The sequence below is a fragment of the Hemiscyllium ocellatum genome, chromosome 9 (genome assembly GCF_020745735.1).
Source record: "Hemiscyllium ocellatum isolate sHemOce1 chromosome 9, sHemOce1.pat.X.cur, whole genome shotgun sequence".
NCBI classification, from domain to species: Eukaryota; Metazoa; Chordata; class Chondrichthyes; order Orectolobiformes; family Hemiscylliidae; genus Hemiscyllium; species Hemiscyllium ocellatum.
In genome coordinates, this window is record NC_083409.1 from 109706625 (window position 1) to 109722216 (window position 15592).

Genomic DNA, 15592 nt, shown 5'->3' on the forward strand with positions numbered 1-15592 from the left:
ATGAAATTAATTTGAGGTTTTGGATATCTGCTTTTAAGCCTTCAATTAATGGATTTACTTCAATGATCTCTGAGGTTTAAAAGCCTGCAGTGTAATGTGATCTTGGGTGAAACGTGAGGACATAGGAGCTTGGTGCAGTGTGTTTGCAACAAGGACTGTCTTTTTGGAGCTGGGGGTTGACTATGACATGGTCTATTGTAGTCTCCTCTTTGTTCCCAGTCCGTCCCAGTTCAAAACTAAGCAGGGCCAGAGCAATGGTTCAAAGGTCTGTGGCACAGGTCAAACGGAGCTCAGCTCTCCATTTTCAAACAAGTACTGAAGCTTTTTAAATACAGGGAGTTCTATAACACGATGGTTGCGTTCTTGTGCAACCCCATGTTATACAAAAATCGCACTTCAGAAACAGCCCTGAAAGTGTTGGCGATGTAATCGTGTTACAGCCAACACACATTTTAAAAGTTCACGTTTTAGAAACAGTGTCCTCAATTCGTCAGTCGCGTTACAGCGAATTCTCATTAATGAAACGTGCATTATAGCAGAATGGCCTGCAGGCCAAAATTTGATTTTAAAATAATCACAAAAAGGTTTCAGTGCAGAATGAGGCCATTATGTCTGCTTCGGCTCTCTGAGCAATGCACTCAGTGTCACACAACCTGCCTTTTACCCAATAATCCAATCCTGTCTGGATTAAATCTAGGTGGAAGTGGTTGTGGATTTGGACGGTGACGTCACAGGACCTTTAGTGAATGTCTGCAGTGCATCTTGTAGATAGTACACACTGCTGCTACTGAGCGTCGGTGGTGGAGGGAATGGATGTTTGTGGATGAGGTGCCAATCAAGGGGGCTGCTTTGTCCTGGATGGTGTCAAGCTTTTTGGGTGTTGTTGGAGCTGCACCCATCCCCAGGCAAGTGAGGAGTATTCCATCACACTCCTGACCATAAGACCATAAGACCATAAGACATAGGAGTGGAAGTAAGGCCATTCGGCCCATCGAGTCCACTCCGCCATTCAATCATGGCTGATGAGCATTTCAACTCCACCTACCCGCATTCTCCCTGTAGCCCTTAATTCCTCGAGACAACAAGAATCTATCGATCTCGGCCTTGAAGACATTTAGTGTCCCGGCCTCCACTGCACTCTGCGGCAATAAATTCCACAGGCACACCACTCTCTGGCTGAAGAAATGTCTCCGCATTTCTGTTCTGAATTTACCCCCTCTAATTTTAAGGCTGTGTCCACAGGTCCTAGTCTCTTCGCCTAACGGAAACTTCCTAGTGTCCACCCTTTCCAAGCCATGTATTATCTTGTACGTCTCTATTCAGTGTCCCCTTAATCTTCTAAACTCCAATGAATACAATCCCAGGATCCTCAGCCGTTCCTCATATGTTAGACCAACCATTCTAGGGATCACCCGTGTGAATCTCCGCTGGACACGTTCCAGTGCCAGTATGTCCTTCCTGAGGTGTGGGGACCAAAACTGGACACAGTACTCCAAATGGGGCCTAACCAGAGCTTTATAAAGTCTCAGTAGCACAACGGTGCTTTTATATTCCAACCCTCTTGATATAAGTGACAACATTGCATTCGCTTTCTTAATCACGGACTCAACCTGCATGTTTACCTTTAGAGAATCCTTGACTAGCACTCCCAGATCCCTTTGTACTTTGGCTTTACGAATTTTCTCACCGTTTAGAAAGTAGTCTATGCTTTTTTTTTGCCAAAGTGCAAGACCTCGCATTTGTTCACATTGAATTCCATCAGCCATTTCCTGGACCACTCTCCCAAACTGTCTAGATCCTTCTGCAGCCTCCCCACTTCCTCAGTACTACCTGCCTGTCCACCTAACTTCGCTAGAATGCCCCCAGTCCCTTCATCCAGAGCATTAATATATAATGCGAACAGCTGTGGCCCCAACATTGAACCCTGCGGGACACCGCTCGTCACCGGCTGCCATTCCAAAAAAAAACCTTTTATCCCAACTCTCTGCCTTCTGTCAGACAGCCAATCCTCAATCCATCCCAGTAGCTCACCTCGAACACCATGGGCCCTCACCTTGCTCAGCAGCCTCCCGTGTGGCACCTTATCAAAGGCCTTTTGGAAGTCTAGATAGACCACATCCACTGGGTTTCCCTGGTCTAACCTACTTGTCACCTCTTCAAAGACTGGTGCCTTCTGGATGGTGGATAGACTTTGGGGAGTCAGGAGGTGAGTTACTCACTGCAGTATTCATAACCTCTAACCTGCTCTTATAGCCACTATATTTATATGGTGAGTCCCATGGAGTTTCTGGTCAATGGTAACCACTAGGATTTTCATAATGGGGGATTCCTCATGACCACTTTCCTCCATTTTTCCCCAAATCTTTGATTCCCCTATTGATCGAGAAGCCAGACGATGATGAACTTTTGTCTTAGAGTTACTTTCATTGTTACTTGTGAACTTATTTATGTCTTCTGCCATTATTGTAGGTGCCATGGTCAGGTGACTTATATCACCCTTCATTATATTTTTCTTGTAAAAGTACACGTGACAATAAATTCTATAAAATAAAGTCCATAACTATGAATAAACAAATATCCCCAGCTGTCAAGATCTGGTTTGATCTGCAAGTGACTCCACAACAATGTGTTTGACTCTCAAACACTCATTGAAATAGTCAACTGCACTTGAGGATAATTAGGGATGGGCAACAAATTCCTCACTGGCCAGCAATGCTCACATCTCATGAAAGAAAAGAGAAGATCCAAACACAATCGGCATTGCAATGTACTTGATTGTTATACTTGAAACATTGACTGTCCTGCTCGTCGGATGCTGCCTGATCTGCTGTGCTTTTCCAGCACCACACTCTCGACTCTGATCTCCAGCATCTGTGGTCCCCCCCAATCCCAATCTAATACAATTCTGAACAACCAAACAAAAACCCTCTCTTTTAGGGATGAGGTGCTGGAGAGGAAAAATGAATGCTCAGTGTGCTTGCCCCTTGCATACGGGTTTGAACTCTGGCATTATCCTGTTCCAGTCCAAATTCCAATGATTCACCCATTGATTCACCCCGGACTTTAGCAAGCTGAACTTTGACCCTTCCAGTGCTCCAAATGCTGAATGAATTGCCAACGTTGTTTAAAATCTGTGTAACCTACCCTGAGTTGGAGAAACAGTTCCACAGCCCTTGCCCACGGCTCCAGAGCAGACGATTAAAAACTCGATTGAAGATGCGGTACAACCGAAGAGTTTCCACATCGTGCACCTTCCATACTTGCTGAAAGATGGAGCGAATGTTGGTCCTTACAATGTCCAGCACCTGAAAGCCAATTCACAAACACAAACACTCAACAATGACTAAGAGTCCATGGTGCAGTGGTGCCTCGGAATCCGACTTTAATTCGTTCCAGGAGGCTGTTCGGATTGCGAAAAGTTCGGATTCTGAAACTTTTCCCCATAAGAAACAATGGAGAGTGAATTAATCTGTATCTGGACCCAAAATAAAAATTTTCAAAACACGTTTAACTGCAAGTACACATGATTAAGGTCAAATAAGATGAGCAAATGACCTAAATATCAGGTAATAATAACAAAAGCAAGAAATAATTGTACTAACATGAAAATAACTTCATTTACCTTAGTGAGGAGTGCGAATGGTGAATGCACTTATTTACTTCACTGCTCTTCTTGGTTGCCATGGTGAATACACAAGGGTGATAATGATGGACTAATGGTGGACACAAGAGAGGTACTTTCACAACTATTTCCGGGATGAACTGAACAATGTGCGACCTGAACGGTACGTGGTGTTCGGATTCTGAAAATGTGTTCAGAGTTTAGGGCAAACTTTTCTCGGAATAATTGTTCAGATTCCAAGTTGTTCGAGCAATAGGGCATTCGGATTCTGGGGTCACCACTGTATTTGATTTGATTTATTGACTTCATAGCTGAAAATGTGTTGCTGGAAAATCGCAGCAGGTCAGGCAGCATCCAAGGAACAGGAGATTCGACGTTTCGGGCATTAGCCCTTCTTCTATTCGTGAAGAAGGGCTTATGCCCGAAACGTCGAATCTCCTGTTCCTTGGATGCTGCCTGACCTACTGCGCTTTTCCAGCAACACATTTTCAGCTCTGATCTCCAGCATCTGCAGTCCTCACTTTCTCCTTTATTGACTTCATCTCATAAGGGGCAGCGCTCCAAAAGCTTGTGATTTCAAATAAACCCGTTGGACTGTAACCTACGACATCTGACTTTGTCCACCCCAGTCCAAGACTGACACCTCCAGTTCATGATTTATTACTGTCGCATGTACCTAGGTGCAGTGAAAAGTTTTGTAGTGTGTGCAATACAGGCAGCTCATAGCAAACAACGTCATTAGGTAATAGAACAGAGTGAGGAATACAATGTGAGGGTTGCAGAGAGGTGCACAGACAGTGAGGTCAATATTATATTAAAAAGTTGAGAGATTTACTCATAAGTCTAATAACAATGGGGGAAGAAGCTCTTCGTGAATCTGTTGAGACCTTTCTGAGACACTATGCAGGGGCTATGTAAATACAAAACACTTTCTTGCTCATCATTCATCTCAAACTCTTGCCGCTCTGATCCAGCTCTGTGTACCATCAGCTGTGTGGGGGTGGAGGACAGGGTCAGAGGCTGCGTTCAGGTGTTGTCGCTGCCATTTCAGTTTGGGAATGGATTGGGTGGATGGAGGCGCAGAAGGAAGAATCAGATCCACCAACCAGGTTCACATAGTTAATGTGGACTTTAACATGCGAGTGCTAACATTGTTGTGTCCATGGGGTGGCTCAGTGGTTAGCACTGCTGACTCACAGCACCAGAGACCCAGGATCGATTCCACCCTCGGGTGACTGACTGTTTGCACGTTCTCCCCATATCTGTGTGGGTTTCCTCTAGGTGCTCTGGTTTCCACCTTCAGTCCAAAGATGTGCAAGTTAGATCATGGATTGGCCATGGGAAATGCAGGGTTACAGGGATAGGCTGTGGATTTAGGTCTGAGTGGGTTACTTGTCAGAGGATGGGCGTGGAATTGGTGAACCAAGTGGCCTGCTTCCAACTGGAGGGATTCCATGATTATCAGTGCATGCGTCCAACGTTAAATCTCAGCAACTAGGATTGAGAGATTTCAGTGATGGCAGATCTGATCATTCACAATTCGACTTTCCAGTCTTTTCCCCATAACCCTTACTGATTAAAAATGTGTCTCAGTCTTAAATATACTTCATGACCCAGCCTCAACAGCCCTCTGTGGTAAAGAATCCAGATTCACTACCCTCTGAGTGATAACATTCCACCTTTTCCCTGGCCTACCTGTGACTCCAAGTCCATTGCAATGTAGTTGACTGTTAACCACCCTCTGGGCAATTAGGGATGGGCAAAACATACTGCCCAGCCAGCAAGACTCTCATTCTTTTAGTGACTTTGAGGCCGGTATCCCTTCACCAAGTTACCCTTTATTTACATGTGACTTGGAGATAGTAAGGACTGCAGAAGCTGGAAGTCAGAGTTGCTAAACAGTGGAAAGGCACTGCAGCGTCAGAGAAGCAGGCAAGTCGCCTGGGGTTGGGTCGGCACCCTTCATCAGCTGGAGGAGTCAGTGGGTTTGAAATGGATGTCGGTGCTAAGTCAGTTACCAGAGATGTCCAGGAAGGGTCCTACCCCGAAACATTGACCTACCTGTTCCTCCAATGCTACCTGACGTGCTGTGCGTTTCATGCTCAACGTTTTATCAACCTTATTCATACATGCACAATACACCAATTGTACCCAGCCAGCTCAGAGTCAGTCCCTGATGTGAGGAGATTCCAAAACTTCTGTTTATTTGTTTATTTTTTCTACTGCCAAGCAGCTGGAGAATCGCCTGTTGATATTGGTCAGTCAGGGCTCCCTGGTTGGCCCAGGTTAACACGCCCAATCAAGGGTCCCACGGTCAATAAGATCTACCTGGCTCCAATCACTACGAGGCATTGTAGTGCTTGTTACAAAGAGCTTTGTGACCGGGAGAGCCTTTCTGAACAACAGTCACACTGGGGGTGTGTGTGTGTGTGTGTGTGTGTGTGTGTGTGTGTGTGTGCACGCGCGCACAGGAGGCCCCCACAAATGTCAACGTGACGGGTGGGTAGATAATCTGTGTTTTTGGCTGGGGGATCAGTATTGCCCAGAATTCCCTCTGCCCTTCTTCAAAGTGATGCCATTGGACGGTTCATGCTTCTCCTGATGCCCCAGACCAAAACAGTGTGAAACCAACATGGCGGCCGCTCTCCCAGGTCACTGAGAAAATCAGTCTTAATCTGCAGACAGTTTTCCGTGTTCCTCTTGTATTTCAGCTGCATGTTAAAGTTTACTAGCTCCAGTATAGTATCCAGATGTGGCGAACAGGAAGCTGGGCAGCTGGAGTACAGAACTTTGTCTGCTTTCCAGTGAAGCACAGCGTGATGCCTGGTTAACATCCCCAATAAACAAAAACGTTCCCATTTGGCCCTGATATTGTGGAGGGGGAGTGGGGAGGGGTGGAGGTACACTGAAGGGGAAGCGGATAATTACAACATTACTTTAAACAACATCTTAAGCTTTTATAGACGGTGTTAAGAACACTCCATCAACCAGTGGGAGGGACTGTGTCTCTCCAAACCATTACAATCAAATGTCTTTGACTCTGAAGAGTTTGTAAAAGGGAAACTTTGTGTTATATCTCTTTAGGAAGTCACAATGATTCCAAGAATGGCACTGATTGACAAGATCACTGTCAGATTATATTGGCCGAATTGCTTATTCCATTATACTGAGATCTGACTGAGAGGCTCCTAAAAGGGTCTCAGAATGGATACTTCCTCAGCACCTGAAACTTTATTTTCCATATCTATTTCCAGGAGTTTCCAACATGTTCCCTATGACAGACATTAAGCTCCCTGGCCTGTAGGTTCCTGCCTGCTGCCTCCCTTATGTTTTTGAATAAAGGTGTAACACCTACTGGTTTAAATCTAATGGAACTTTACCTGAATGTGGGGACTGTTGGAAAATGAAAAATGATGCATTAACTATCTCACTAACCACTTCCTTTAAGACCCGAGAGTGAAGTCCATCAGGAGTCAGGCACTTGTCAGCCCCAACTCCGACAATTTACTCCATTCCCATTCACTACGATGATGCAAGATGGCGGTGGAATAGGAGCCTCTGACTGGAACTCATCTGTTTCTCCCATTCTTCACCTTCTTCACTTCTTATTCTTCTCTTTTTCTTTCTTACGATGTTTATTATTCCCACCATATTTCCCTTCAACTCCCAGTCTCTGGCAAGGGACAATTCCCAGCCTCCAGAGGATAATGCCCAGAATGGAAGAGCAGTCTCTCGCATGACACAGCGACCTCTCGGCGTGACACAGCGACCTCTAGGCATGACACAGCGCCCTCTCGGCATGACACAGCGACCTCTCGGAGTGACACAGCGACCTCTAGGCATGACACAGCGCCCTCTCGGCATGACACAGCGCCCTCTAGGATGATACAGCGCCCTCTAGGTGTGACGCAGCATCCTCTGGGTGTGACGCAGCACCCACTCAGTGTGACACAGCGCCCGCTCGGTGTGATACAGCGCTCTCTCGGTGTCACACAGCGCCCTCTCGGTGTCACACAGCACTCTCTCGGTGTCACACAGCGCCCTCCCTTGGTGTCACACTGCGCCCTCTCGGTGTCACACAGCGCTCTCTCGGTGTCACACAGCGCTCTCTAGGTGCCACACCGCGCCCTCTCAGTGTGACACAGCGCCCACTCGGTGTCACACAGCGCTCTCTCGGTGTGACACAGCGCCCGCTCGGTGTCACACAGCGCTCTCTCGGTGTCACACAGTGCTCTCTCGGTGTCACACAGCGTCCTCTCTCAGTGTCACATAGCGCCCTCTCAGTGTGATGCAGCGCCCGCTTGGTGTCACACAGCGCTCTCTCGGTGTGACTCAGCGACCCCTCTCGGCGTCACACAGCGCCCTCTCGGTGTCACACAGTGCCCTCTTGGTGTGACACAGCGTCCACTCGGGGTGACAAAGCACCCTCTCGGGTTGACATAGTGCCCTCTCTCGGTGTCACACAGCGCTCTCTTGGTGTGACACAGCGCCCGCTCGGTGTCACACAGCGCTCTCTCGGTGTCACACAGCGCTCTCTTGGTGTGACACAGCGCCCGCTCGGTGTCACACAGCGCTCTCTCGGTGTCACACAGCGCTCTCTAGGTGCCACAACGCGCCCTCTCTCGGTGTCACACAGGGCCCGCCCGGTGTCACACAGCGCCCTCTCGGTGTGACACAGCGCCCTCTAGATGCCACACAGCGACCTCTCGGGGTGACACAGCACCCCCTCTTGGTGTCACACAGCGCTCTCTAGGTGCCACAACGCGCCCTCTCTCGGTGTCACACAGGGCCCTCCCGGTGTCACACAGCGACCTCTCGGGGTGACACAGCGCCCCCTCTTGGTGTTACACAGCGCTCTCTCGGTGTCACACAGCGTCCTCTCTCGGTGTCACACAGCGCCCCCTCTTGGTGTCACACAGCGCTCTCTCGGTGTCACACAGCGCCCTCTGGGGGTGACATAGTGCCCTCTCTCGGTGTGACTCAGCGCCCCCTCTCGGCGTCACACAGTGCCCTCTCAGTGTGACACAGCGTCCTCTCGGGGTGACAAAGCACCCTCTCGGGTTGACATAGTGCCCTCTCTCGGTGTCACACAGCACTCTCTCGGCATCACACAGCGCCCTCTCGGTGTCACACTGTGCCCTCCCTCGGTGTCACACTGCACCCTCTCGGTGTCACACAGCGCTCTCTAGGTGCCACACCGCGCCCTCTCGGTGTGACACAGCGCCCGCTCGGTGTCACACAGCGCTCTCTCGGTGTCACACAGCGCTCTCTTGGTGTGACACAGCGCCCACTTGGTGTGACACAGCGCTCTCTAGGTGCCACAACGCGACCTCTCGGTGTCACACAGTGCTCTCCCGGTGTCACACAGCGACCTCTCGGGGTGACACAGCGCCCCCTCTTGGTGTTACACAGCGCTCTCTCGGTGTCACACAGCGTCCTCTCTCGGTGTCACACAGCGCCCCCTCTTGGTGTCACACAGCGCTCTCTCGGTGTCACACAGCGCCCTCTGGGGGTGACATAGTGCCCTCTCTCGGTGTGACTCAGCGCCCCCTCTCGGCGTCACACAGTGCCCTCTCAGTGTGACACAGCGTCCTCTCGGGGTGACAAAGCACCCTCTCGGGTTGACATAGTGCCCTCTCTCGGTGTCACACAGCACTCTCTCGGCATCACACAGCGCCCTCTCGGTGTCACACTGTGCCCTCCCTCGGTGTCACACTGCACCCTCTCGGTGTCACACAGCGCTCTCTAGGTGCCACACCGCGCCCTCTCGGTGTGACACAGCGCCCGCTCGGTGTCACACAGCGCTCTCTCGGTGTCACACAGCGCTCTCTTGGTGTGACACAGCGCCCACTTGGTGTGACACAGCGCTCTCTAGGTGCCACAACGCGACCTCTCGGTGTCACACAGTGCTCTCTCGGTGTCACACAGCGCCCTCTCGGGGTGACAAAGCACCCTCTCGGGTCGACATAGTGCCCTCTCTCGGTGTCACACAGCACTCTCTCGGCGTCACACAGCGCCCTCTCGGTGTCACACAGTGCTCTCTCGGTGTCACACAGCGTCCTCTCGGGGTGACAAAGCACCCTCTCGGGTCGACATAGTGCCCTCTCTCGGTGCCACACAGCGCCCTCTCGGTGTGACACAGCGCTCTCTCGGTGTGACACAGCGCTCTCTCGGTGTGATACAGCGCCCTCTCTTGGTGTGACACAGCACCCTCTTGGCGTGACACAGCACCCTCTTGGAGTGACACAGCGCCCTCTCGGTGTGACACAGTGCCCCCTCAATGTGACACAGCGCCCTCTCGGTGTCACACAGCGACCTCTCGGTGTGACACAGCACCCTCTCGGCGTGACACAGCACCCTCTCGGAGTCACACAGCGCCCTCTAGGTGTGACACAGACTCTCTCGGTGTCACACAGCGCCCTCTAGGTGTCACACAGCGCTCTCTCAGTGTCACACAGCGCCCTATCGGTCTCACACAGTGCTCTCTCCGTGTCACACAGCGCTCTCTCAGTGTCACACAGCGCCCTATCGGTCTCACACAGCGCTCTCTCCGTGTCACACAGCGCACTCTCTCGGTGTCACACTGCGCCCTCTCGGTGTGTGACAGCACCCGCTCGGTGTCACACAGCGCTCTCTCGGTGTCACACAGCGCTCTCTCGGTGTCACACAGTGCTCTCTTGGTGTGACACAGCACTCTCTCGGTGTCACACAGTGCTCTCTTGGTGTGCCTCAGCGCCCTCTCGGTGTCACACCGCGCTCTCTAGATGCCACACCGCACCCTCGCGGTGTGATGCAGCATCCTCTCTCAGTGCGACACAGCGCCCTCTAGGTGTGCCACAGCGCCCTCTCGATGTGACACAGTGCCCTCTCGATGTGACACAGCGCCCTCTCGGTGTGACACAGTGCCCTCTCGATGTGACACAGTGCCCTCTCGATGTGACACAGCGTCGTCTCGGTGTGACACAGCGACCTCTCTCAGTGTGACACAGCGCCCTCTTGGTGTGACACAGCATCCTCTCTCAGTGTGACACAGCGCCCACTCTCGGTGTCACACTGTGCCCTCTCTCGGTGTCACACTGCGCCCCCTCGGTGTCACACAGTGCCCTCTCGTTGTGACACAGTGACCTCTCGTTGTGACACAGTGACCTCTCGGTGTCACACAGTGACCTCTCGGGGTGACACAGTGACCTCTCGTTGCGACACAGTGCCCTCTCGGTGTGACGCAGCGACGTCTCAATGTGACACAGCGCACTCTCTCGGTGTGACACAGCGCACTCTCTCGGTATGACACAGCACCCTCTCGGTGTGATACAGCGACCTCTCATGATACAGCGACCTCTCGTGATACAGCGACCTCTCGGTGTGATACAGCGCTCTCTCTCGGTATGACACAGCGACCTCTCGGTGTGCCGCTGCGACCTCTCGGTGTGATACAGCGACCTCTCATGATACAGCGACCTCTCATGATACAGCGACCTCTCGGTGTGATACAGCGCCCTCTCGGTGTGATACAGCGCTCTCTCTCGGTGTGACACAGCGCTCTCTCGGTGTGCCGCTGCGACCTCTCGGTGTGATACAGCGCCCTCTCGGTGTGATACAGCGCTCTCTCTCGGTGTGACAAAATGCCCTCTCTCAGTGGGACACAGTGCCCTCTTGGTGTGACACAGCGCCCTCTCTCGGTGTGACACAGCGCCCTCTCTCGGTATGACACAGCGCTCTCTCGGTGTGATACAGCGACCTCTCATGATACAGCGACCTCTCGGTGTGATACAGCGCCCTCTCGGTGTGACACAGCGCCCTCTCTTGGTATGACACAGCGCCCTCTCAGTGTGCCTCAGCGCCCTCTCGGTGTGACACAGCGCCCTCTCGGTGTGCCTCAGCGCCCTCTCGGTGTGACACAGCATCCTCTCTCAGTGTGACACAGCGCCCACTCTCGGTGTCACACTGTGCCCTCTCTCGGTGTCACACTGCGCCCCCTCGGTGTCACACAGTGACCTCTCGTTGTGACACAGTGACCTCTCGGTGTCACACAGTGACCTCTCGGGGTGACACAGTGACCTCTCGTTGTGACACAGTGCCCTCTCGTTGCGACACAGTGCCCTCTCAGTGTGACGCAGCGACGTCTCAATGTGACACAGCGCACTCTCTCGGTGTGACACAGCACCTTCTCGGTGTCACACAGCGACCTCTGGGTGTGACACAGCGCCCTCTCTCGGTGTGACACAGCGCCCTCTCTCGGCGTGACACAGTGCCCTCTCGGTGTCACACAGCGGCCTCTGGGTGTGACACAGCGCCCTCTCTCGGTGTGACACAGCGCCCTCTCTCGGCGTGACACAGTGCCCTCTCGGTGTCACACAGCGGCCTCTGGGTGTGACACAGCGCCCTCTCTCGGTGTGACACAGCGCCCTCTCACGGTATGACACAGCGCCCTCTCTCGGTGTGCCGCTGCGACCTCTCGGTGTGATACAGCGCCCTCTCACGGTATGATACAGCGCCCTCTCGGTGTGACACAGCGCCCTCTCTCGGTATGACACAGCGCCCTCTCGGTGTGCCTCAGCGCCCTCTCGGTGTGACACAGCGACCTCTCTCAGTGTGACACAGCGCCCTCTCGGTGTCACACTGTGCCCTCTCTCGGATTAACACTGCGCCCCCTCGGTGTCACACAGTGCCCTCTCGTTGTGACACAGTGACCTCTCGTTGTGACACAGTGACCTCTCGGTGTCACACAGTGACCTCTCGGTGTGACACAGCGCCCTCTCACGGTATGACACAGCGCTCTCTCGGTGTGCCGCTGCGACCTCTCGGTGTGATACAGCGACCTCTCATGATACAGCAACCTCTCGGTATGACACAGCGCCCTCTCTCGGTGTGACATAGCGCCCTCTCAGTGTGACACAGCGCCCTCTCGGTGTGACACAGCGCCCTCTCGGTGTGACACAGCGCCCTCTCGGTGTGACACAGCACCCTCTCTCGGTGTGACACAGCGACCTCTCAGTGTGACATAGCGCCCTCTCAGTGTGACACAGCGCCCTCTCGGTGTGACACAGCGCCCTTTCTCGGTGTGACATAGCGCCCTCTCAGTGTGACATAGCGCCCTCTCAGTGTGACACAGCGCCCTCTCGGTGTGACACAGCGCCCTCTCTCGGTATGACACAGCGCCCTCTCTCGGTGTGACGCAGTGACCTCTCGGTGTGATACAGCGACCTCTCGTGATACAGTGACCTCTCGGTGTGATACAGCGACCTCTCGGTGTGACACAGCACCCTCTCTCGGTGTCACACTGTGCCCTCTCTCGGTGTGACACAGCGCCCTCTCAGTGTGACACAGCGCCCTCTCGGTGTGACACAGCGCCCTCTCTCGGTGTGACACAGCGCCCTCTCTTGGCGTGACAGTGCACCCTCTCGGTGTGACACAGCGCCCTCTCTCGGTGTGACACAGCGCTCTCTCTTGGCGTGACAGTGCACCCTCTCGGTGTGACGCAGTGCCCTCTCGTGGTGACGCAGTGCCCTCTCGGTGTGACACAGCACCCTCTCTCGGTGTGACACAGCGCCCTCTCTTGGCGTGACAGTGCACCCTCTCGGTGTGACACAGTGCCCTCTCGGTGTGACACAGCACCCTCTCTCGGTGTGACACAGCGCCCTCTCTTGGCGTGACAGTGCACCCTCTCGGTGTGACACAGCGCCCTCTCGGTGTGACACAGCGCCCTCTCTCGGTGTGACACAGCGCCCTCTCTTGGCGTGACAGTGCACCCTCTTGGTGAGACACAGTGCCCTCTAAGTGTCACACAGCGTCCTCTCGGTGTCACACAGCGCCCTCTCCTTGTGACACAGCGCCCTCTCGGTGTGACGCAGTGACCACTCGGTGTGACACAACGCCCTCTCTCGGTGTGACACAGCGCCCTCTCGGTGTGACACAACACCCTCTCTCGGTGTGACACAGTGCCCACTCTTGGTGTGACACAACGCCCTCTCTCGGTGTGACACAGTGCCCTCTCGGTGTGATGCAGCGCCCTCTCTTGGCGTGACAGTGCACCCTCTTGGTGTGACACAGCGCCCACTAGGTGAGACACAGTGCCCTCTAAGTGTCACACAGCGATCTCTCGGTGTGACACAGCATCCTCTCCTTGTGACACAGCATCCTCTCCTTGTGACACAGCATCCTCTCAGTGTGACGTAGCGACCACTCGGTGTGACACAGCGCCCTCTCGGTGTCACACAGCGCCCTCTCTCAGTGTGATACAGCGCCTTCTCAGTGTGATACAGCGACCTCTCGTGATACAGCAACCTCTTGGTGTGACACAGCACCCTCTCGGTGTCACACTGTGCCCTCTCTCGGTGTCACACTGCGCCCTCTCGGTGTGACACAGTGACCTCTCGGTGTGACGCAGCGCCCTCTCGGTGTGACACTGCGACCTCTCGGTGTGACACAGCGCCCTCTCGGTGTGACGCAGCGACGTCTCATGATACAGTGACCTCTCAGTGTGATACAGCGCCGTCTCTCGGTGTGACACAGTGTGCTCTCGGTGTGACACAGTGCCCTCTCGTTGTGACGCAGCGCCCTCTCGTTGTGACGCAGCACCCTCTCGGTGTGACACAGCGCCCTCTCGGTGTGACGCAGCGCCCTCTCTCGGTGTGACACAGCGCCCTCTCAGTGTGACACAGCGCCCTCTCAGTGTCACACAGCGCCCTCTCTCGGTGTGACACAGCGCCCTCTCTCGGTGTGACACAGCGCCCTCTCGGTGTGACACAGCGCCCTCTCGGTATGACGCAGTGACCACTCAGTGTGACGCAGCGACCACTCGGTGTGACACAGCGCCCTCTCTCGGTGTGACACAGCGCCCTCTCGGTGTGACACAGCGCCCTCTTGGTGTGACACAGTGCCCTCTCGGTGTGACGCAGCGCCCTCTCTCGGTATGACGCAGCGACCTCTCGGTATGATGCAGCGACCTCTCGGTGCGATACAGCGACCTCTCGTGATACAGCGCCCTCTCGGTGTGACGCAGCGCCCTCTCAGTGTGATACTGCAGCCTCTAGGTGTGACACTGCGACCTCTCGGTGTGACACTGCGACCTCTCGGTGTGATACAGCGCCATCTCTCGGCGTGACAGTGCACCCTCTTGGTGTGACACAGCGCCCTCTGGATGAGACACAGTGCCCTCTAAGTGTCATACAATGCCCTCTCGGTATGACGCAGTGACCACTCGGTGTGACGCAGCGACCACTCGGTGCGACGCAGCACCCTCTCTCGGTATGACACAGCGCCCTCTGGATGAGACACAGTGCCCTCTAAGTGTCATACAATGCCCTCTCGGTATGACGCAGTGACCACTCAGTGTGACGCAGCGACCACTCGGTGCGACGCAGCGCCCTCTCTCGGTGTGACACAGCGCCCTCTCACGGTATGACACAGCGCCCTCTCGGTGTGACACAGCGCCCACTCGGTGTGATACAGCGCCCTCTCTCGGCGTGACATTGCACCCTATCTCGGTGTGACACAGCGCCCTCTCGGTGTGACACAGCGCCCTCTCGGCGTGACACAGCGCCCTCTCTCGGCGTGTCACAGCGCCCTCTCGGTGTGACGCAGCGCCCTCTCTCGGTGTGACGCAGCGACCTCTCTCGGTGTGACGCAGCGACCTCTCGGTTCAATACAGCGACCTCTCGTGATACAGCGCCCTCTCGGTGTGACGCAGCGCCCTCTCAGTGTGATACTGCAACCTCTAGGTGTGACACTGCGACCTCTCGGTGTGACAGTGCACCCTCTTGGTGTGACACAGCGCCCTCTGGATGAGACACAGTGCCCTCTAAGTGTCATACAATGCTCTCTCGGTGTGACGCAGCGCCCTCTCGGTATGACGCAGCGGCCACTCGGTGTGATACAGCGCCCTCTCTCGGCGTGACAGTGCACCCTCTCGGTGTCACACAGCGCCCTCTCTCAGTGTGACGCAGCGACCACTCGGTGTGACACAGCGCC

General features: G+C 54.0%; 1 protein-coding gene across 2 annotated transcripts in view; it reads right to left on the reverse strand.

Annotated features, from left to right (window-relative positions):
• The window catches only part of ttll7 (tubulin tyrosine ligase-like family, member 7), a 192638-nt gene that overhangs the window by 30535 nt on the left and 146511 nt on the right, over nt 1–15592 (reverse strand). For both annotated transcript variants that reach the window (XM_060830002.1, XM_060830003.1), the window contains exon 17: nt 3145–3305. In XM_060830002.1, coding sequence (XP_060685985.1) covers nt 3145–3305 — 161 coding nt within the window. The remainder of the gene's footprint in view (nt 1–3144; nt 3306–15592) is intronic.